We start from the raw sequence: 22776 nt of genomic DNA on the forward strand, positions 1-22776 counted from the left end.
CCAAGACTAGGTATTTTCCATAAAAATTCTAGATGAAATATTTCACAGACTTTAGGGTACAGGGGAACTCTTCTAATTAATGTTTTCTTTTAGACATTGTACCCAAGCTCATATTAACATAGAAAGCATATATATCTTATAAATCACAGAAATATTAAAAAAAAAGAACTCTGGTTTATCAGCTCATTTTACACACATATTTAGGCAATATAATATATAAATCTACAGCAACATAGAGGACATACCACTATCCAAAAACAAACAACAAAACAGGCTGTTGCAAAAAAAGTATTTAGTCCCCTTTACATATACAGTCATACTTTATTAATGCAAAAACTGTAGTGGTTATTAAATGTCTGAGAAAATCATATGTATGATTGAGATTATTCTTCTCTGAGGGTAACGCTACAACACTCCTATTCATCTCAGAGGGTTTTTTTTGTTTGTTTGTTTTTTAAGTAGTGGTAGAAGTTTCTCTTTAAATGTGCATTTTAAAAACTGGCCAAACCTTCAAAAGAAAAGTTTAACACCTCAGGGTTAATAATATATGTACTAGCAGCGACTAAGGCCCAACAAGCTCTGGGGGCCTTATTCAGCACACAAGCCAGAGCCTTCCAAAATGGGGTCACACATACTTGGCGAGGGCCTTCGGCAGTTGGCTCTTGTGGGGCAGGGCAAGCTACGCAGAACTGGGGCCTGGGACCAACAGCACTCACAGTATTAACTAGATAAGGTTTCAGCAAGGAGCGTTCACGTCAAGATGGAGCCTGCCAGTTTGATGTCGGAGATCCTCCTCCTCATTACCTGGCCTGTGTGACTTTCTTGCCCCAAATGACACTTTGCAGGAGTTTTTTTTTTTTTTAAGACTTATTGTGAGCTGAGGTCCAGTCAAAGCTGATCATTAGAGTCACTGATGTATGAATGTGTGAGGGATTTTTAAATTGGAATAACCAATAATGCAGCTCTATAAAAAGTGCAGCACAATAAAAGTGCATTTCCTCCACCACTCTCTAGTGGCAGAGTGACAGAGGACGCCACAGACAGGACAAAGCAAGATGAGAGAATGAGACGGCTGCTCGAAGGTGTCAACTGCCAAACCGCACTCCTGACACCTGAGCAGCATAAATACTGGTAAAGCTTTCAGTTGTTAAGGCCACGATTTTCAGCTCTCATCTTTGAACCCTGTTTAGAAAGATTCCACCTTTTTAAAGGGGTAGCTCACTAGAAATACAGCTTAGCTTTTCAAAAAAACAAAAAAACAAAAAAAAACAAACAAAAAAAAAACCACACCAAGAAAACAAAACTCCCAAAACCAAACTTCAGGGCAAGAGGATCCTATTCTATGAAAACGCTGTGTAGAGAAGCTCACAGCCACTTACCCTAGAGCAAAGGCAGCTCTCATCAAGCAGCCAGATGCCGGCTTCCTACCACTAGGCTCTGCCCAGTAAGTCAGCCCAGACGGAAGACTTCATGAATGTTCTGAGATGGACACTAAGCTACTGGAAGGGAAAATGGTTTCTGAAGTGTCCTTGTTATGTTACTAGCAGAATGGGCTCTAATTCTTATCACATTTACCACTTAGGCTAAATGGCCTGGTCCAATGCATGAGACAGCTAGTGAACTCGATCGCAGTCCGACACACCGACAATCATACAGAATCATTTGCAATGGGATCTATCACACCATGGTCCTTAATTCCAGTCGTTTGCTGCAGGAAGACGACTGCCAGCTCCTGCTCTGGGTGGGGTCAGGCTGGTGAGCCGAGCAGCTGCTGGGAGGTGACCTGGGAAGTGGCCTGGACCCTCCTGGGGGCTCACTAAGAGACCCCGCCCAGAGTCAGTACATCAAAGCAAATGTTGCAAACTCGCACAGGCTTGTTCAGATCAAACTTTATAATAGGAATCTCCTTGGTCGAGCATTTATGGCAAAGAAGACGTCCGCAGTGACGACTGTGGAGGCAAAGAAAGGAAATGTGAGAAGGGAACTGAAGAGCGGACGGCTTCCCAGCACGAGGACGCCCCTGTTGCTCTCAGCAGACAAGGCAGGCCCACCACTGGTGCCTGGGGTCAGCCTTCTACCAGGCAAGTTATAGCAACTCTTGCACAATGTCAGTTCATGGACACAAAAGCCTAGCCAAAACTTCAGTTCACGTGCTGCTGGAGAAGGCTCTTTCTTTAAAGATAAAGAGCAGCTCAGCAACGCCGAAAGAACTGTCTCATTTTAATGGGAACAGCTCTGTTCTCCATGGACTTAGGTTAGAAGCACACTTCCTAGGAGGGCAGCAACTCAGCCAGCTTCCCCCCACCCTCCGTCAGTATCTCTCAGTACAACCATGGGATGTGCACAGTCCTGTCAGCGCATCACTACATTTGGTCAAGTTTTGCCAGAAGAAGAGAGTCCTGGCAAGTTCATGGCTTGTCACTGAAAAGGGAAAAAGCCCTGCCGTTAACAGAAGTCCCCTGACGCCTCTGGTAAGCGATGATGGGCTGGGCTTACCAATGATGTTTTCGAGTCGTGACTCCAAACTTGGCAGTGCACTCGTAGCAGTTGGAGCCGTCACACCATGGAGGCTCCTTGGACAGCATGTCTGTAATGCAGGAGAGAGGAAACTAGTTCCTGTTAGAGAGTGACTGTGCCAGGCAAGACTCAGAGCTCAAAGGGAATAGAGAAACAGACAGGAAATAGAGCAACACAGCAGAGTGATATAAGGGGCGAAAGAACAATATTCTCTAACTGGGACGTGGAAAGATTTGGAGAACGCGCATTTGCCAGGAGACCGGGAGAGAAGAAAACGGAGTTCAGGTAGTGACGTGACACAGCGTCTGGAGGGAAATATAAGCCGTCAGGATGGCCGGAGCAAAAGGCATGGGGAAGAGAGCAGAGACCAACAGCTATTTCTAGGAGCCAAATGGTAACAGGATCAAGGAAGGGACCAAGACAAGGAAAAGTGAGGAGGCAGAATCTGTAAGATTTGGTGAGTAAATAAAAGTAGGGCTGTAAGCGGAAAGCAGGGAAGGTGACCCCCAGGTTTCTGGAGGGCGTGACGGAGTCTATGGTGGGGCCTCCAGCAGAGACAGAAGACGAGGCGTTCAGTTTTGAGTCTGCGGAAGCTGTGGGGCATTTATGTTGGATGTTATCGGTGTAGTAACAGCAGCAACCACCAGCATTTATTCACTGAGTGCTGACGACATGCCAGGCACTGTTCTAAGTGTTCTGCACATGGCAGACTGAGCTCCCCGGAAAGGAGCAGCCCATGGATCACTCACTCCTGGCTAGCTTCTGCCTGCCAGCACTGTGATGGGCTCCTATTCTGAGCTCTTAAAAGTGCACAGCAAAGAGTAAACTAGATGTGATGCAAACACTGTGCTCTAGTGCTGGCTCTGCATGAAACCAGCTTTGTGACCTTGAGCAAGATCCCACAGCTTCTAAATATTCATTTTCTGATCTCATTTCTCTGCCCATACCTTCAGGCAAATGACCCTGTTTAGTCTATGCTGTGGGTGATGGCAGCACAATGCAGGCACCCAAGGCATTCTGACTCTTTCTGTAACCTCAACTGGGAGGAGTAGAGCCTTGCAAATACGAAGAGTGAAGGTCTCACCACAAGAGGAACACAGACAAGGAAGAGTCAGTGGGGGCTGAGGCGGAAGGCCACTGTGAAGGCTGCAGAGAATCTGAGTCAGCTGAAGGAAGAAATGTACGCAGATAAGCAGTCAGAGACCCTGGAAGAACGACCTACCTGTTGGCTGGTGACAGATTTCTAGCAGGAGCCCGGGGGAGAGAAATTTACAGGGGCACCAAAATGCAGCACTCTCAAAAGAGACTGCCAACATCCACCCTCCCCGCACCCCTTGGACTCAAAGGCCCCTTATCACATTCACAGAAAAAGACCTAGATGATGCCTGGAAAACTCCTGGTTCTGATCTTGGAGCAAGACATCATGAGATTTAAAGATCACCAACACACCCAGATAATCAGTGCTTGCAACGAAAGAGCAGAAAATAGGTCACTCACCTAAGAGTCTAAACAGAAGTTGCTTGGTGGCAACCTGGTAGTTGAAAATGTTGACTCCTTGGTTATTATTCACCCCAAGGCGGGCCCCAGATCGGACAATGGCACGGCACAAGTTGGCATTCCCTTTCATGTATGCTAAGAGCAGCACTGGAAAAGAAAACCACAGGTAGGGCTATTTCACACCTGGCTCCAATATGGCACTGCCAAAGGGCTGGCAGAGGATAGCTGAGAGCAGGGCAGGTCCCTGGCTGGGCATTCGCTAGGGAAGTCCCCATTGACACACAGATCCTGCAGCTCTGATGAGACCTCCAGAGGATGTGCAGTGCCTTCCAGTCAAGGACCCTGGCTTCAGGCCAGGGGGCTGCAGAGTAGCTCCAGTTCCACATAAGTATTCTTTTTTTTTTTTTTTTTTAAAGATTTATTTATTTATGCACACAAGAACTGGGTTATAGGCCAGAGTGTGGGGGGGTAAGAGGATTCACCAGAGACAAAAGTGGGGAACAGAACAGGCAGACTGACTGAAATACACTGCTGAGGGGAGCAGTGGGTGAGTCAGGAGAGGTCTGCTGCGCCAGGTGGGTCACCTCCCTAGCCGGGGATCGAACTTATGCTGCAGTGGCTGTGGGTAGTTTCATATTGCTATGTCCTAACCCCTTGCGCTACCAGGGAGGCCCCTCCACAGAAATACTCTTTACAAGAGAAGTGAAAAGGGATTAGATGCTAAAGGGGAAATACGCCACTGTTAGCTGCCTTCCTCTGACATTAAACCATTGGGCTTACCCCAAAGGACAAAGCTCTTTTCACACAATGTAACTAAATCTAAAGACCTATGAGTTGTGTACAGACTAAGGAAAAAAATCAGCATGGGGAGAATGCGTTCACCCCTTGGGGCCTCTCTCCTATGAAGGCACAGGCCTGGTGGGAAACCAGGCTTCAGCCAGGCCATTCTGCTGCCACTGTCCAGCAACCCAGGTTAACAGCGGCTCCCATTTGCTTATCTTCACCTTTAATTCTTTCATTCAATTCTCTGAATGACCCAGTAGATTGAGGGTTATTATTTCCATTACCAAATGAGGCAACAGGCATACAGAGGTTACAAAATTTACGTAGGGTCACCCCACTAGATGGCAGAGCTAGTATTTGAAACTCAGTCTTTGTAACATGAAGCACCTGCTTGCCTAGCACCTGCTCCCAGGATTGGTGCTCAATGGCATACACTCTGGGTCCAGCAGCTCCCTCACTCCCAGCGGCTGACTGCTCTGAAGCTCAAGCTCATCACTGCCAGATTAAAAACATGTTCATGTGTTATGGCCAAGAACCAGTAACAGCATATGTGGTCCCACACTAAGGTTCAGGAAGCCCCCTGGAGACTGCATTTCTACCAAAGGTCCAGGAGGCACAATCTAGCGTGGGATAAACAGGTGGGAATGTAACAGCAGCAACATGCAAAGTGTGCCCCGGGCTAGGAAGAAAGAGATTTGGGTTTCATCTTGTTGAGTGTGTTTCCTTTTTGAACGACTGGCACACATACAGTTTACCTTACAAGGCTGTTGTAAGTATTCAACAAGTAAATGAATGCAAATGTGCATCATTAAAAAAACCTATGAAAATTACCAAATGTATTAGTGATTGTGGATAGGAAGAATAACGCCACAAGAAAGGCTGATTTAGTAACATCTCAATAAGACATCAGCTCTTCTACCTGTGTATCATTTGCCATTTTTTCAAATCATGTCAAGCATCTGTGAGATGGTTATATTTTCTCTCTCTTAAGATTTGGGAGTTGGACAGGGACCTGGCTGACCAGACAAGAGACTGATGAGGGCAATAAAAACAACTGAGCAGGTGTGTCTGGACCTGGGGATGGCCCTGGAGCACTAGACACATTTCAAATGTGGTTGTGCATAAGTCAGACACTTCAAATTCTAGCTCAGGCATCTATGACACATGCTCAGTGAGCCCCATCAACATGCACTGGGCTAACTACCTTAAATAATGACGTGTATCTGGGCTCTGGTTTTTCCAGGAAGCAAGGAGCACATTAAGACAAGAGAGACAATTCATTACAGACCTGTGTTTCCTTCTGCATCTGGTTTATCCAGAGGATACTCAGGCATGCACTCTAGGAAGAGCTCGAAGATGGCTGCTGCATTCTCTTTGCCATATTGTCCCAAAATGTGTAGTGGCGACTGACCTCTGAGAAAATAAACCAGGAAAGTTAGTTATGTATTTGCCACACTCATCATACATAAAAGAAATGAACATTTCTATGAGCAGTATAATCTAAAGGACACATATTAAGCCATAAAAGTCTTTCTAAAAAGTATTTTTCAAAAAGAAAAATGCCAGGGCACCAAAGACTGGTCTAGTGTCCTAGTGGCCAGTCTGCAATATGCATCTGGGGCTGATGTAAGGCACCAGCGACCACCAGCTCTGAGGGGCAGCCCTGGCCTCTGTCCTGGGCCAGACACTCACCTCAGATTAAAGGCTTCAGCATCCACAGTGCACTCTGTCAGGAGGACCCGGATGTTGTTGAGCCGCCCATGCATGACAGCAAGATGCAGAGCTGGGGAGTAAATCCTCTAATTGTATAAACCCAGAAGCACACACAGATTGTCCCACCCCTCCTTACCCTCTCAAATCTCCCTCTAAATGAGATTCAGTCAAAGCAGCCACTGACCACTCAGTCTCCACTCCCTTCCCCTACCAATAATCAATCATAAGTGGAACCTTATGTGCCTTTGCTCTCTACTCCTGCAGTTATCTGAAGATGAGATTTAATGATTTCTTAAGAAGCCACTTCAGGTTTCTAGGATTATCATTCAGAGCAGGAGGTTGTCCAGGGCTCAGTTCAGAGCATTTCCTGTCAGCTTGCTCCTACAGAAAAGCCAACCTCCTGAAGGGAAGCAGACCCCAGGGTACTACGAGCCTCACTTCTAGAATGGAGGAGTTGCTTATGGCACTCAGCACTGGAAACAGAGGAATGACTGAGGATTACCATTATTTCCATTCTCATCCACAGCAGCAAAGTCCACTCCATTCTCCAAGAGGACTGAGCAGATGGTGGGAAGGTCCTGCTGGGCAGCGAGATGAAGGGCAGTCTGACGATGCTTGGTTAATTCATTCACTTTGGCTCCTGCAAGAAGCTGTCAGGTGTTGATTACATGAGTAGCCTCTCTACCATGTACATCAAGGTCCCACTTAGGGGGCCAAGCCTGCCTGTCCTCTGGCAAAGCTGGAGGCATAAGAGTCTCACACACATTCCTAAAGAGGCATAAACCAGCAAAACCTATCCCAAAGGCATCCTGGCAATTACCGAAATGTCAAAAAACCATTCCTTGGAACACTGAATTCTCTTTAGCACATTAAGTCCTCACTTAGCAGTGTTGATGGGTTCTTGAAAACTGCAACTTCAAGTAAAAAGAAATATATTCAAAGCAGGTCCTCAAGTTACGTCTTTCAATATTGGCTGGGATTGTTTTTCTCATCAACATTATAGTGAAATGTTATTCAAGGGCACAGTGCACAGGCCTCACTGTACTAGATAAGGATGTCCACTTGTAACAGTAAAACCTGACTGCAAGAAGACTGTGAAAATTATCATATATAAAAAACAGAAGAGTTATTAAGATGAAAAAACAGCATGGCTGGATAAGAGGATTCACCAGAATGGGGAGCAGAACAGGTGGATCTACTGAGATACACTGCTGAGGGGAGCAGCTGGCGAGACCAGAGAGGTCTGCTGTGCCGTGTGGGTCAGCTCCCTGGCTGGGGATCAAACTCATGTTGTGCTGCAGTGGCTGCAGGTAGCTTCACAGTGCTGCCTCTTAACCCCTTGCGCCACCAGGGAAGCCTCTCTATTAGCTTTATACTCTTGTGTTTTTAAGTTTTTCTACAATAAGCATGTATAATTTTTACATTCTAGTTTTAAAATAAAGAAAATAACCAAGAATTATAGAATCAAAGGCAAGAAAGGACTTTCAAATAACATCCTGTCTCTTTAGTATTTGAGATTCATTCATCATCCACTTTCTGCAAAGTTCCAAAGACAGTTGCTAGTTGCTGTTAATAGAAAATAATTTATAGCCAGAACCCAATTTCTCTCTCCCATGGCCTGAGGCTACCCTGATTCCTCTATGTGTCCCAGGAAAAACCAGGCTCTGGTGTGCTCCTCTGCCTCTGACCCTGACTTCCAAGTCCCAGCCTCCTCAAGCCTCCAGGACTTCCGGGCACCCAGTCAAATCACTCATCATTCCAGACAAGGCAGACTGCAGAGGGGTAACGATACTGTGTGAAGGACCATAGCTAACCCCACAGTGGGTTAATTGGGGGAAGGGGGAGAGGTTTGGGTAAAAGACATTGTTTTCAATGCAAACAGCTTTCAACATTAAGCTGCCCCAATTCAGAGAGGAAAGACCACATGGCCACTGCTTGGAAGATGAGCTGTTTCCAGGAACCTGTGACCTGTTAGGTCACACTTAAGTAAGGCAGGGGACATGACCTTGGTGAAGAAGCCATGATCTTGAAACTTCTCTAGGTCTCAATTAGAGTGGGAGGCACACTGATGACTATGTGGCTCGATTCCCCAAAATTTCAAGGCCTACCTTGTCTCCCCCTCATCCAGTGTGCGCCTGGTTTCCATCAGATCCACCTCCAAATTATTCCTCAGTTCCATCCCTCAGTGAGACTGCCTCCCCTCGGCCTCTTCACTGTGACCCTGTCCTCACTTAAGCCCCATGCTCCCAGGTAAATCTTCTTTTATATCCAACACATATCAAATCATAGATTTTTTCCAAAAAGTACTTTTCAAAAAGCAAACATCCTGGGGCACCACAGGCTGGTCAGGTGCTCCAAGGGCCAGTTCAGTAGAGTGCACTGGGGGCTGATTGCAGGCACCAGCAGCTGTCAGCTCTTAGGGTCAACCAGGTGACATGGAACCCTGGTCTTGGCTGTGGCCATGCACCCAGCTCAAGCACATACAATAGTTTCTCCACTGCTGAAAGTATAAGGTTGCTCACAGCTGTGGGTCTGAAATGCCATATTGGGTCTGAAATGCCAACCCGGTCTCTATCTGCCTCTCCAACTGCATCTTCTACTCTTTACTCAAATTTCAACCAAACTTTTCTACTTTTCACATACACTTTCCAGTCTCCACATCTTTGCTCAAATTTCTCCTCTGGCATTATGTTAGACTGGAAAAGGCAGGCCCCTGGCTACATTGCTGATTAGATAATCATCTTAGAGGGGAAAATTCTGGATTTAAATTTTTTCCTTTGTAAAATGTAAATAATGCCCTATACTCCTCTGGTTTTGAGAATTAAGGGAGAAAGCTCACTGGAAAGCACCAGTTGAAGGCCTGTCACAGAGCACACAGACCCTGAAGTAGATTTCTCTGCCCCTGCTGTTCCCACCCTGCCTCTGCTATCCAAACCCTGCTTTCCCTCAAGGCCTCACTCCAGTCTCTGCCTGCCCAAGCAGCCTGCAGGGGACTTAGGACATGCTGCTCACTGACACCCCTGTTTACCCAAGTGTATTGGCTTAGCTCCCCTTTCATAACACCTGGCAAAACCCCAGTGATGATAAATTACAGACAGCTCTGCAGCAAGCTCTGCCCACATGTTACACACAGCATGTTTCAGTGACACTTACCAAATTGCGGACAATAATCTCTGAACCTGCTTGGACAGCAAGGTGCAAAGGGGTCAGCTTGGAAGCATCCTGGACTCTGGAATTCACATTAGCCTGGACGCTGATCAGGAACAAGACGCTTTCAATATCAGAGTTCTGAACGGCCACGTGAAGAAAATTCCGGCCCTTGTTGTCCACCTAAGGCAGTAAAGCAGGAGCCAAAATATTATGGGCTCCCTTGCAAGTGCATCCTGAGCCCCTGCCAGCTGGGCTGACCACTGGAGAGGTCACAGTGTTGTCCTTCCCTTGTTTCCCCCCAGTACTAATACTAAATGCTTCCTGCATGCCCCTCCCTCCTCAATCTGTAGACATAGTTTGTGCACTTGACCACACATGTGGTCTCATTCATGTGGTCAGGGGAAGTGAGCCACTATTCTGATAGAAACAGGCCTGGCATCCTCCAAGAGCTGGGCTTGGAAAGTCAAGAAAGACAATCTGAGGAACAGGGAAACACAGGCACCATGATATTAGCAAGCTTGGAAAAAGGCAAAGATGGAAAGTCACTTTGGGAGTCTCCTGCTTTGGGTAAAGTAAGCGTCCTAACACCACCACCACCACACCACCTGAATGCTGAGCAGTCAAAAAAGTCTTCAGTAAGTTTCCTCTTTCGCTGAGTGAGAGGAAAATAATACACAACAGGGAGGTAGGCAGCCAACTGCATGTCAAACTTTGCTCCACTGATGTAAAGCAGGCAAAAGCTCACTCAAATCAAACCACGGAGGAGAGTGTAATTCTAAGAGCTGTCATGTACACTGTGCTCAGCGAGGGGTGAGGGAGACACCAACATGGCACAGACACACCGCACTCCCTCACACATAAACATCCAGAGTGTCACTGTCTCTGTGAAAGATTCTGATCAACAGTAGCAATCTGAAAAACACAAAGACTAAAGCAGTACCAGTTTTGGACTAGATGGAGAGGGAAGTGAGGTGACTATCTTCAATCGTGAACATTTTACACCATCTGAACAAGGGTTAAGATTAACACCTACACTCAGTCCAAAAAATGATAAAGGAAAGTCAAACTCTGAAATACCAAGTTAGGATTTCATTTTGCTCAGGTCCCAAGTTTCCATTTTGCCTTCATAAATCTTGGGCACTATGCTAATAGCTGAGATTCAAGTGTCTGCAGGACTAATTAAACTAACTCACCCCAGTTCCTACAGATCAACAATTCACCATTCAGTGGCTGGTGAAGAACCACAAAGAACAAGGAGAATGAATGGAAGAAAGCTGCTAAACTGAACGGTAACAATTCCTCTAAAACAAAGTTGCCCCAACATCATACCATAAGCTTTTGAAGTGTAACTTAAATCTTTTTTTTGTTGGTTTTATTTTTTAAAGATTTATTTATTTATTTATACAAGAACTGGGGTACAGACCAGATGTGCAGGAGGGTGAGAGGATTCACCAGACAGAGCAGGGAATAGAACAGGCAGACTGATGAAATACACTGCTGAGGGGAGCAGTGGGCACGACAGGAGAGGTCTGCTGCGCCATGTGGGTCCCTCGCCAGCTGGCCGGGATCAAACCCATGCTGCAGAGGCTGCGGACAGCTTCAGAGCGCTGCGCTCAACCGCCTGCGCCACCAGGGGAGGCCCACAATTTAAATCTTTGAAGACATTTATTACTAGTCAGTTAAACAACCAAGCAAAAGCAAACAATGAGCTCCACTGTACATGCTACACAGTTCCTATTTCCAGGCCTGGCCACTCCCACTTCCTTCTTCATGTGGCACCACCAATGGTTGACAAGAAGGCCAGTCAAATCTCATCTGGCACTGACAGATATCTGAATGGCCACATTTTAATATAAGGGTAGTATGATATTTCAAAATGAATGTCTTTATATAAAAGGGGCCTATTTAGTTGGTGACATTTGTTTACTTTCTTAATAGGTTCTGTCGTGCTCAGGGCACCATGTAAATTGTTAGGTGTCGGTCACTCACCTGCTCAGCAGCCCCAGATTCTCGTTTTAGAATGGCCTCAGCTGCCTTGTTGTTCTTGTAAGTCATAGCGCAGGCAAAAGGGGTCAGCCCTTGTCTGTCTCGTACATTCAAGTGGATGTCAGGGTGAGAAATCAGCAACTGAATGATGACACTGTGTTGGTTGCTGATAGCCACGTGGACAGGTGTTCTTCCTTCTGCATCCTGTGGGGACAAGGTGCAGGTTTCAATGTCCAAGTGAAATAAAGTTCAGGAAAATTATAAAGAGGGATAATTTTTAAATCACATTTGGTTCTGAGAATCAATACTACCACAGTGTTTGAAAGTGGCTTGTAAAGAGGCCAAACACAGAAATGACAGAAAACCACCCCTCACAATACAACACTCCAGTAATCCTGCAAACACACATTTGGTTTAGAAGATTGGCAATCAACCTCACCTCCACATTATACCATTCCTTATCTGGCTACAGGGCAGCATATATATATATAAATCTTCACAGGCTAGAATGTTGAAAAACAGCAAGGAACAAAAACCCAGGAGTGCTCAACTGAGCTAATGGAACATTTTCCCAAACAGTACTCAGCTTAGGACTAGAACAAGCCGTAAGTGGAAATCTGTAACTAACAGAAATAGAAGGCAAAAAGAACAAAACAAATTTTCCTCATGCTGTAGAAAGGACAAATGCACAAAGAAAAAAATGTCTTAACCTGAAATCATTAAAATTTCTAGGCAGGCTGTATGACTCAGAGAAAGTCAATCTGTCTGTACTGCAGCCCCATTCATGGTAAAAGTGAAGTCTGGGACCGGAAAATTTACAAGGGTTCTTCAATTAGAGATTTCCCGAATTCTTGGGTTATCATCTAGCTCCCCAGGAAAGAGACACTTTGCACACCTGTGAGTTTACATTGGCACCAAACTCCAGAAGACACTGTACCGTCTCTTCTAGGCCCCAGGAGGCTGCCAAATGCAAGGGAGTCTGCCCATCTCTGGCCTCTTCCTCTCCTTCTCCATTAGTACCTGGCTGTCTGGGACTATTCACATCGCAGCCACTGAAAAGATGAAAGCAACACAAAGGCAGATTTAACAGTTATGTGACTACCTAGTCTACTGGCATGCTGACAAATGTACAGCAGCAGCTTCACCCAACCCAATAAAAAGTTGCTGCCACTTCCAGGGATAACTGACCTTGGTCTCTCCTCTAATATGGCTGATTAGTCCCCCCACCCCCACCTCGCCATGGTTCCCAACAGATTTTTCTACATTTATCCCAGCCCCACCTCGCCATGGCTCCCAACAAATTTTTCTACATTTATTCTTGAAGGCAACTTAGGGTGACAGGGAATGTTCATGCATTGAAAGTTTCAGAACCACTGCTCTAAAAGTTTCCTGAATAGCCTTGCCTCTCATACACCCTGCACTCTGGGAGCCCATGGAGCCTTTCAGAAGTCAAGCATCTTGGTGGGACTCTACCGAAGCCATCTGGTCTCCACCCCAGCCTCCTGGCTTCACAGTATGAACTGGCCTAATAGGACTTACAGGAGCCCAAATGGCTCCCAAAGCAAGAAAATGGCTTAGTTTTCAGTTTCTCTGAACTAGCACACTAGTCCCACTCCCCACAAGTGAGTCTGGCCCTTGGCTGTCTTGACTTGACAGAACAGTGATCCTCTGATAATCTGAATAATGAAAGTTATAGGTATGTCAAGGCTGTAGGTAGGTTAAAATTTAGAGCTAGTTTGCAATAAGTTGAATAAGACTTGAAGAGCTAGGGCCTCCCTGGTGGTGCAAGGTTAAGCACCACACTATGAAGCTATCTATAGCCTCTGCAGCACGAGTTCGATCCCCGGCCGGCCAGAGAGCAACCCACATGGCGAAGCAGACCTTTCCTGTCTCGCCCACTGCTCCCCTCAGTAGTGTATTTCAGTCTGTCTGCCAGTTCTGTTTCCCACTCTGTCTCTGGTGAATCCTCACCCCCCCATCTCTGGCCTGTACCCCAGCTCTTGTATGCATAAATAAATAAATCTTTTTTAAAAAAGTTAAAAAAAAAAGGATTTGAAGAGATACATAGCTGCTTCTTACCTGCGAATAAGAAAGCAGGCGGTGGACTCGTTGTTTTCATCAACGGCCCTGTGCAGGAGTGTCTGAAGGCATCCACTAGGTCCGGGACCCCAGCAAGTAGCATCACAACCATGTCTGACCTGAGAAAAAACACAGATTGACACAGAGTACTCACAAATACTGCTAGCGAAGACAAAAATTTTCATTACCATCTCTGAGCTTTATGTACAATTTTTAGATCTATTTTTTCAGGCAAGATGCAACTGATAATTAACTAGTGCCATTTAGCTTTACAAACACTGATTAAAACCTGCTTGGTACTGTCTTCTAAAAGGTCCTATAGGATGGATTTGAGAAATCTAAGTCAGATATGTTCCGTCACTGCCCTCTAAAGCTGTATTGGAGAAGGCACAGAAAACACGCACATGTACATGCATACGCATGGACTAAGAAGATCTCAATAAATTATACCTGTTATAAACAGGAAATCTCAATAACAACTGAATAAAGTTCCCAGTGCAAAATGCCATAACATGACATTACAGGACATCCAGAAAGCTAATTATCTCCACTTTTGGGTCTGTCTTCTGAACAAAAGACACAAACCTAAGATTTGGGAATTTATCAGTAGAGTAATAATGAGGGCAGCCCACATTAAATTAACCCACCTCATGATAAGCCACCTAAGGAAATGCTCTCTTGCTTCTTGGTAATTTTCTGCCATCATTGTGTTGAACTGCAAGTTTATTAAACATGACTCTGAACTGCCCATTCTTGAACCTATTTGTTACTTGGCAGATCTCTTGCTCCATAAGATTGTTATATAGGACCAAATTCATCTCTGACACATAATATCTCAAAAAGTTGAGCTTGTCTTACCAGAGTTGATGCGATGTCCTCCAGATTATTTGCCAGCGCAAGCCACAGTGGGGGGTTCCCTGACTCATCAGGCACGGACATGTCAGCTCCTCGTGTGCATATGGCATCCACCACAAGCGGAAGCTGATTTCTGATGGCCAGTTGAAGGGCTGTCTCCCCATCCTGAGTCCTGCTAGGACAATTATGCCAAAACCAATGTTTGTAGCTTGAACCAAATGATAAGGAGGCCAGAATTCACTACATCTTTTAAAAAAACTTCATTCACACTCATTAATATTCTTTTGGAGAAGCTTAACCTGTCAACAGCATATGTCCCCTGCCTTTTAGATAGTCAGGGCCTCCATGGTGGTGCAGGGATTAAAGTCTCAGAGCTTTCAAGCTATTGCCAGCCACTGCAGCACGAGTTCAATCCCCGGCCAGGGAGGTGACCCACATGGCACAGCAGACCTCTCCTGTCTTGTCTGCTGCTCCCCTCAGCCAAGTATCTCATAGATCCACCTGTTCTGCTCCCCACTCTGCCTCTGATGAATCCTCTCATCCCCCGCACCTCTGGCCTACACCCAATACTATGCATAAATTAAAAAAAAAAAAAAACCTTAAAAAAGGATCATATCAATATATAGTAAAAAAGACAGCAACCAAAACCAAGGGACAACCTACTGAATGGGAGAAAATATTTGCACACATGCAACTGATAAGGGACTGATATCAAAGATCTACAAAGAGCTTACACAATGCAACAAATACAAAGAACTAGGGGGACTGCACCTGAAGGGAAAAATCAAATAGTGTCCAAAAATAAATGATGGTAAGAAAATTAAAAAAAAAGATTGAAAAGAATAATTCAAAAATACATATACATCCCTGTGTTCACTGCAGCATTACTCACGATAGCCAAGACATGGAAACAACCTAAATGCCCATTAACAGAAGACCAGATAAAGGAGTAGTTTTATATATATCAATGGAATACTACTTAGATATTAAAAGATGAAATTATGACTTCTGCAACAACATGGACAGAATTTAATGGTAAACAAAATGTCAGAAAGTGAAAGACAATTACCAGATGATTTTGCTCACATGTGAAATATAAACAAATAAAGCAAAAGAACTAACAAAACACAACAAAAGTACCTTTTAAACTCTGTGAAAAATATGGTGGCTATCAAAGGGTAAGGGAAAAGGTTTAAAAGGAAAGGGCACAGGGTGTTAATGTGATAGTGTGATGGCGCTAGAACTTTGGTTTTGGTGCAATCAGGCATATACACATATCAAGGTGTGAAGTTGTACTCCCAAAATTTATGTAGTATTGTAAACCAATGGTAAATCAATAAAATTTTACTTTAAAAAGTTGGTCTTAAAATTGTCCTTTTTTTAATGAGATTTGTTCATTATTGAGCACTGGTTTTGAAAGGTTCCATTAAGAGCAAATTATAATTCCCCTTTGGAGCCAATGCTTGTAATCAATTACAACACTGTATTTGTATTTTTTCAGCTATTGTTGCCCTTCCTTTATTTAACAAGCAACAAAAATATCTTTATGAGCAAGGCTATGCTTTTGAACCATCTCAATTAAATGTGGCATGGCTAAAATTTGGATGGTTTCATTTCTAAGTGGAACACAGAGAAGCCGAACAAAGGAAAAGGAGAAAGATAAAACTTGCAAGCTGACCACAGTTTTGAGGATACTGCAGGGAGGGGGGATAAAGAGGGGACAAAACAGGGGAGGGAAGAGCACAAGGGACTACGGTGTTAGATCACGGGTGCAATGGTGGTGGAAGAACTACAGAGAACATACCCGAGGAGAGAAAGCAAATACTGTACAGAAGTGAACACAATGTAAGAAAACAAATTTAATAAAAATAAATAAATGTGGCATGGTGCTGCAGCAGAGTGCTGTTTCAGCTTACCTGACATTTATATCCGCCTGGTGCTCCAGGAGAAATAGTGCACTCTTGCTATCCTGCCGCTGCATGGCCATGTGCAGCAAGGTCTGCCCATCAGACATGGTGTCATTGATGCAAGCCCCAGAGCCCAGCAGTTGGGCTGCAATTGTATGCATGCCTAGGAAGCAAACATACTGATTAATGCATGCACAGTATTTCCCATTTCCTCAGCATCTAACTACAACAAATATAGCCTCTCACCTTCTCAGATTTCTGCTGGATATTAAAGACTTAACCCAAACAAAAAGGCTATATACAACTAAATATTTAGCTCCAACCTCTTCACACGTCCCTATCTCACCCCCTCACCCACCGTTGTGATGTCTGCCTGTCTTCGAATGTCAACAGTCTCTGACACAGCCTTACCAGTCCATAACGCAAGGCCCAACACAGTCTGGTCTCGTGAATCCTTGAGGCTGAAGTCCGGAATGATTTGCAAATTATTGGTGGCATGAAGAGCATTAGCTAAATGTTTGAAAAGGAAAAGAACACTTATTTTACCATCCCATGGATCACACTTAAGTGTGACGAGTAGAAACCCATACATCTAATATTTTGGAGCAAAGGTTATGGAGACGAATTTTTTTAAAGCTTAAAATAATCATCACAAAAGGAAAAGAACTCTACAATGAAAACACATTACCTGATTACTGAAAAGAGGATTAAAACAATGTCCTGGCAAATTTTTCCCAATACATAACTCCTACCAACATAAAACTCCTGTGAGCAAGAAAAAGGCACAATCCATCTAAAACCTCACTTCCTTCTGCAAGCAGTGCCAAAATAAACACATAAATAAATAAATAATCCAAAGGCTGGCCTAACAAGGATGCAGGAAGTGGAAACCCAAGGGTAACTTTCTGAGGGACAAAGTCTCCCCCACTACTCTCCCTGCCCTCTTTTTTCTAGCTCCTCTTTCCTGGCCCACCTGCTAGGAAGGCTCAGAGGCAGATGAGGAGTGGTGAGTGTGTGAGGACCTGCCACAGTGGCGTTCTCAAAGAAATCAAGGCAAAACTTTGCATGGCTTGGAAAATATCCCAAAGAAAGAAAGAAGTAGAGCTAAAGGTTCTAGCATCTTAACTAATAGGTGAAAGGAGCAGGAATCTTTCAGAAAATGAACACAGGGAAACACAGAAGCCAGGAGCCAGAGTAGATACAGATCTAGTTTGTTTTGAAAGAGGATGTTGGTTTAGAAAATTCATCAAAGGAAGAAATATCAACTCTGTAATTTACTACTCAAAACCACTGTACACAAGTGAAGTGATGAGCTATGATTCCCAACCACATACCTTTCTGCTCCAGGATGACAGACACCACATCTGGATGATTATAGGCAATTGCCATGTGCAGCGGTGTCTGCAAGTAAACGCTGTCCATCGAGCTTGTCAGGGACGTAGCCTCCTTTGGCAAGGGTAGAGCTTCCTCTGTCTGCAGGTTTGGGTTGGCACCTTGCTGCAGGAGTTCTGCAGTGAGGTTGGCCAAACCATGCCGACAGGCCGTGTGCAGTGGGGTTTCTCCCTGAACAGAAACAAATGGCCCAAATTGGAGCAGTTTCAGACTGGGGATCCCTTCACGAAGGTATGATCACAGCCAATGTGCTGAAACACAAGTCCCCAGTGCCAGTCACAGCATGTGGCTCTTCCATCACCAGCAGACCTCCGTGACTTCTGTGCTACCCCTTCCAGTCTCCTCTCCTTCCCTTCCCCTGCACATTTTTTATTTCTTCTCTCTTTCCAAACACCCAGGCTTCTCATCCACTTCATTTCCAGTGACCTTCTTTATCACCTTTTTATAATTATTTTGCTAATTATAAAAATTTTATTATTAAATGACAACAATCAACAACGTCCAAAATACACCCATGAAACAGGGAAGAGTGTCACAATCACAGCCTCAGAGCGACGCAGTGCTCAGTTTGGCCCCACTTCTCTTCAATCCCCACCAACACACCTGTGCCCTGTTTCATCTCAACCTCACCTTGAACTCTGATCAAATCTTCTCCTACTTTTTCAAATTAATATTATTTTAAATTTTATTACTGGTACTTTTGATCCAATATTCAAAGTACACAAGAATATACATTAAAGAGAAGTACCCTCTCATGCTTTGTCCCTAACACCCAATTCTCCTCCCCATAAAGAAACTATTACTGGTTTCGTGTTTCCAGTGACAGAACAATCACAGGAATCATTGTGTGTCCAAATGTGTCCCACATGATCGTTTCACCCAAACCAATGTGAACAGACTGAACATACTGTTTTGCATCTTTTTTTTCAATTTTACATACTTGTTTATTTTTTCACAATATAGGATTTCTCACCACCAAAGCACCCACAGTCCTCCACCATAATCCACTGTGCTCTCCTATTTTTCCCCCTCCTCCTCCTCTCCTGAATGCCTTAGACCCTTGGTATGCTTTCTTGCTCTTATCAAAGCTATACATCATCATTTAAAGAACCAAAGAACTCTACAAGGCTTGTTGTGAAAAATAACAAGATCCTGCTACCTATCACCAAAAAAAAAAAAACAAAAAAACAAAACTCCTTTCCCAACTGAGTCTTTATAATCTTCTTATTTCTAAGTAACATGCTTTTATTGCCACCTCTAAATATTCCCTTTTCAGGCATCTCTGAGACCTGCCACAGTGGAAGATAAGGATTTAGCTCTTTCACTCCCCTTTTCCCTCTGTCCCCTCCCCACTGAGCTGTATCAGCATGGTGAGACCCTCACAGGGGTCCTCTTCTGCTCCAGCCCTTCTCCCCACAAATCGTCACTGTGTGCACTTATCTCATCTGTTCCTTTGACTTCCACCTGCAACTCAAAGCAGCAGACCCTCAAATCCATATCTTCATACAGTTTTTGCATCCAATTATCCTATTGCCTGCTAGATACTCCTGCCTGAATGTTTAAAAAGGAATTCAACAATAACAAAATTGTATCTATTCCCCCCATACCAGCTTTTCCTCCTGGTCAGGTTTTCTCTTCATGGACACATCACAACAGTTTTAAAACCTCTCTCATCCTTGCTTTTGGGGACACACTACATATAAGCAGGTATGTCCTACTAATTGTAATTCTGCAATTCTTCTGAAACATGTCCCTCTGGATCCAAATCCAAAATCAGAAGTCAGGCCAAGTCCCTGCTTATCTAGATGATTCCTAACTGGCTCCAACCTGGCCCTCAACGGTATAGCCACCATACCAGCTACTCAAGGCAGAGTTCTCAATTCTAAAATAACTGTACACAGTCAGCTCAAAACCCTTCTATGGAATTCTCTTCCCACGATAAGCCCAAAGACCTTAAACCAGCTTTCTAGACCTTTCTCCAGTATCAATCACACTTCTCATCTTACTTTCAAGTCAGGTCTTCTCTATATGTCTCTACATTTAGGTTTCACACAGTTTTGCTACGAAGGGTTAAAAGAGACAGAAAAGCTGATAGAAACTGTGTGTTCAAGAGAGAATGTTTTAAGTTGGGAGATAATAAAGCATGTCTGCTTGTAATTAGAAATAAATATTGGGTAAAATTAATGATGCAGGAGAGACAGAAAGGAGGTAGTGGCATACTAAGATGGTAAGAGGAATGAGATGCAGAGCCCAGAAAAAGAAGTGTCCTAGTACCTGGGTCTTATCATTTGCTATATTATTTATGAGCCACTTAAGCTCTGGAACCTCAAAGTCCTTTACCATGCTGTAAGATATTCAAAGATGTCAAAAATATCTTTTCAACATAGGTCTATCACGAGAATTAAAAGAGAAAATATTCTTAAGGCTCCTAGCATAAAAGTTATAATATAAATATGATCTCAAAGATATGTACATCTTCCCTGTCTAAAAATAAAATAAAAACAATTATCATCTCATATCTAATATCCCAGATATCATAGTTTAAGTACATAAATATATAATTTCTTTTCATCTTAATCACACTCAGTGAAATCAATACGAATCCCATTTTAGAGATGAGGAAACTGAAGCTCCAAAAGGTTAAGTAACTTGCCTAAGATCATAAAGGGAAATGAGAATTTGGTGAACCCAAGGCATGTTCAACCCATCTGTGCTTTTAACCATAACACAATACAGTTCAGTTTGTTATCTTGGTGTACAGACTAAATGAGGATGCTCATGGGCTCAGCAAATGTTGAAATGTTATAAAAATTAAGATGCTAGGAGGAGGGCCTCCTTGGTGGTGCAAGGGATAAGACACAACCTATGAAGCTATTCACAGCCACTGCAACACAAGTTCAATCACAGGGAGCTACCCACTTGGCGCATACCAGCAGACCTCTCCTGACTCGCCCGCTGCTCCCCTCAGCAGTGTATTTCAGTCAGTCTGCCTGTTCTGTTCCCCACTTTGTCTCTGGTGAATCCTCTCACCTCCCCCCACACCTCTGGCCTGTACCCCAGTTCTTGTATGCATAAATAATTAAATCTTTAAAAAAAAAAGATGCCTAGGAGGTATTTGTGTACATGTTTACTAGTATTTAATAGATCATGAAGTCCATGGTATATATTTTATTAAGTCCTAACATACAAACACTTAGGAAATGGTTGCTGAATGAACCAATCAATCAATATTTAAGGCTTAAAAAATCTGCTTCACTGTTTTTTTTTTAACCATGTGCATCTATTATTTTTACAAAAATTGAAGAATCTTCTAAACATCACCATCATCTCTTCCCACAGACCAAGACCATTTCCTCCAGCGTCCTGTCACACTTACCCACTTGTTTCTGTGGTTGACGTGGGCACCATTGGTTGCCAGGAAAAGAGCTGCTGCTTCATTTCCTGTTCCAGCTGCCCTCTGTAGTAAGCAATTTTCTAGGAGAAAATGGGCATATTCACTCTCCATTTGCATAAAAATGAGGTCAAGTTCCACATGGTACCACACCCAACCTTCCCCATCCCCTCCAAGCCCTCACGAAAAGTTGGTACCATTTAAATCACACACTCTTTGAATGTGGACAGAGTCTAAGGATGAGCCTGGGCAGAGCAAAAACATTTGGATGTCAGGAGACACTCAGTTTTCTCTGGGTTTGCCACTTGCCGCTGCCCAGGACCAGAGGTAACTCTTATTAGAACTGGCTTAAAACAGTTTCTCAACAGTGGTGCTACTGATGTTATAAGCAAGACAGTCCTTTGTTATGAAGTATCTGTGCTGTACACCTTCCAATATTTAGCAGGACTTTCCCACTAGATGCCAGTAGTACCCCAACCTTGTTATGACAGCCAAAAAATATCTATAATATGTTGGAAATGTCAGGGGTGGAGGTGCCGGGTTTTGCCTTGTTTGAATACCACATGGCTAAGTGACTATTTTGAAACAGTGTGACCAGAAGTTCTGTGACCAGACAATGTCCTTAAATACTTCAGCTTTTACTGCTAGGACCTTAAATATATTTGTTCTTTCCTTACAAGTGTTTTGCTTGTAATTATTCTTTTCCAGATGAAAAGCCAACACAGGGGGAAAAAAAACAAACACAATTTTTTTTCTTTTTCTCTCAAAATGGTTTTAGACATAGAGCAGTGTTTCTCCTATTACAGTCCATTTCCTTTTTGTATAAACACAAAATCTCATGACAGCTAGGCTATTTGATAACTCAAACCAAATTAAGTATCAGGACTAAAAACAAAGTAAAGAAATGGGACAAAGTGCTGTATTGTTTTCATACCATTTTTTCCTTTCCCCTCAGAGAAAGTAATTCCTTCTACCCCTTGTTGGGAGTCATTCTATTTGAGAAACTAATAATGTGAGTCCTATTTCACTTTTATGGTCATTCTATTGTGCACAAGACCTAAATTATATAGACCTAAAGATAATTATATTATCTTTTTAAAACAAAGATAATGGGTAACTGCTAAGAGATTAGGAATATGCTGAAAAAACAGCCGACTAAGGTTATTACATGTATAATAAAAAATGGAAAAAGGAAAAGATAATAATCCTGAACTTGTATAAAACTTAAAATATACAAAGTAAGACTGACAGAACAAGAAAAATGGATGAATCTATAATCTCAGAGAAAATTCTAGTATCACTCAGAAACTGACAGGTCAAATAATCTAAAAGTAAGTTAATGAGTTACGATTTGAACAGCATAATGAACAAGTTTGATTTAATGGATGTGAACAGAAAATGCTGCATCCCACAATTAAAAAATGCATACTTTCATGCATACATGTCAATCTTTTATAAAAACTGGATCTAACATTCAAATACTAAATAGCAAAGAATGAAAGAACC

At 43.4% G+C, this 22776-nt stretch overlaps 1 protein-coding gene across 2 annotated transcripts in view; it reads right to left on the minus strand.

Moving 5' to 3' along the window:
- Positions 1–1816: 1816 nt before the first annotated feature.
- The window catches only part of ANKFY1 (ankyrin repeat and FYVE domain containing 1), a gene marked incomplete at its 3' end in the record, with an annotated part of 51971 nt that continues 31011 nt past the window's right edge, over positions 1817–22776 (minus strand). The window contains exons 10-24 of one of the 2 annotated variants that reach the window (XM_084237527.1): positions 21256–21353; positions 17822–18050; positions 16899–16997; positions 16497–16650; positions 14584–14752; positions 13726–13844; positions 12542–12698; positions 11650–11850; positions 9664–9840; positions 7013–7160; positions 6490–6580; positions 6086–6210; positions 4015–4161; positions 2497–2587; positions 1817–1949 (exon numbers count right to left, since the gene is read on the minus strand). In XM_084237527.1, coding sequence (XP_084093653.1) covers positions 1817–1949; positions 2497–2587; positions 4015–4161; positions 6086–6210; positions 6490–6580; positions 7013–7160; positions 9664–9840; positions 11650–11850; positions 12542–12698; positions 13726–13844; positions 14584–14752; positions 16497–16650; positions 16899–16997; positions 17822–18050; positions 21256–21353 — 2138 coding nt within the window. Of the gene's footprint in view, positions 1950–2496; positions 2588–4014; positions 4162–6085; positions 6211–6489; positions 6581–7012; positions 7161–9663; positions 9841–11649; positions 11851–12541; positions 12699–13725; positions 13845–14583; positions 14756–16496; positions 16651–16898; positions 16998–17821; positions 18051–21255; positions 21354–22776 lie in introns of both variants that reach the window. The other variant, XM_084237526.1, reaches the window with a different exon arrangement.

The sequence above is a fragment of the Talpa europaea genome (assembly GCF_964194135.1).
Source record: "Talpa europaea genome assembly, chromosome: 7".
NCBI lineage: Eukaryota > Metazoa > Chordata > Mammalia > Eulipotyphla > Talpidae > Talpa > Talpa europaea.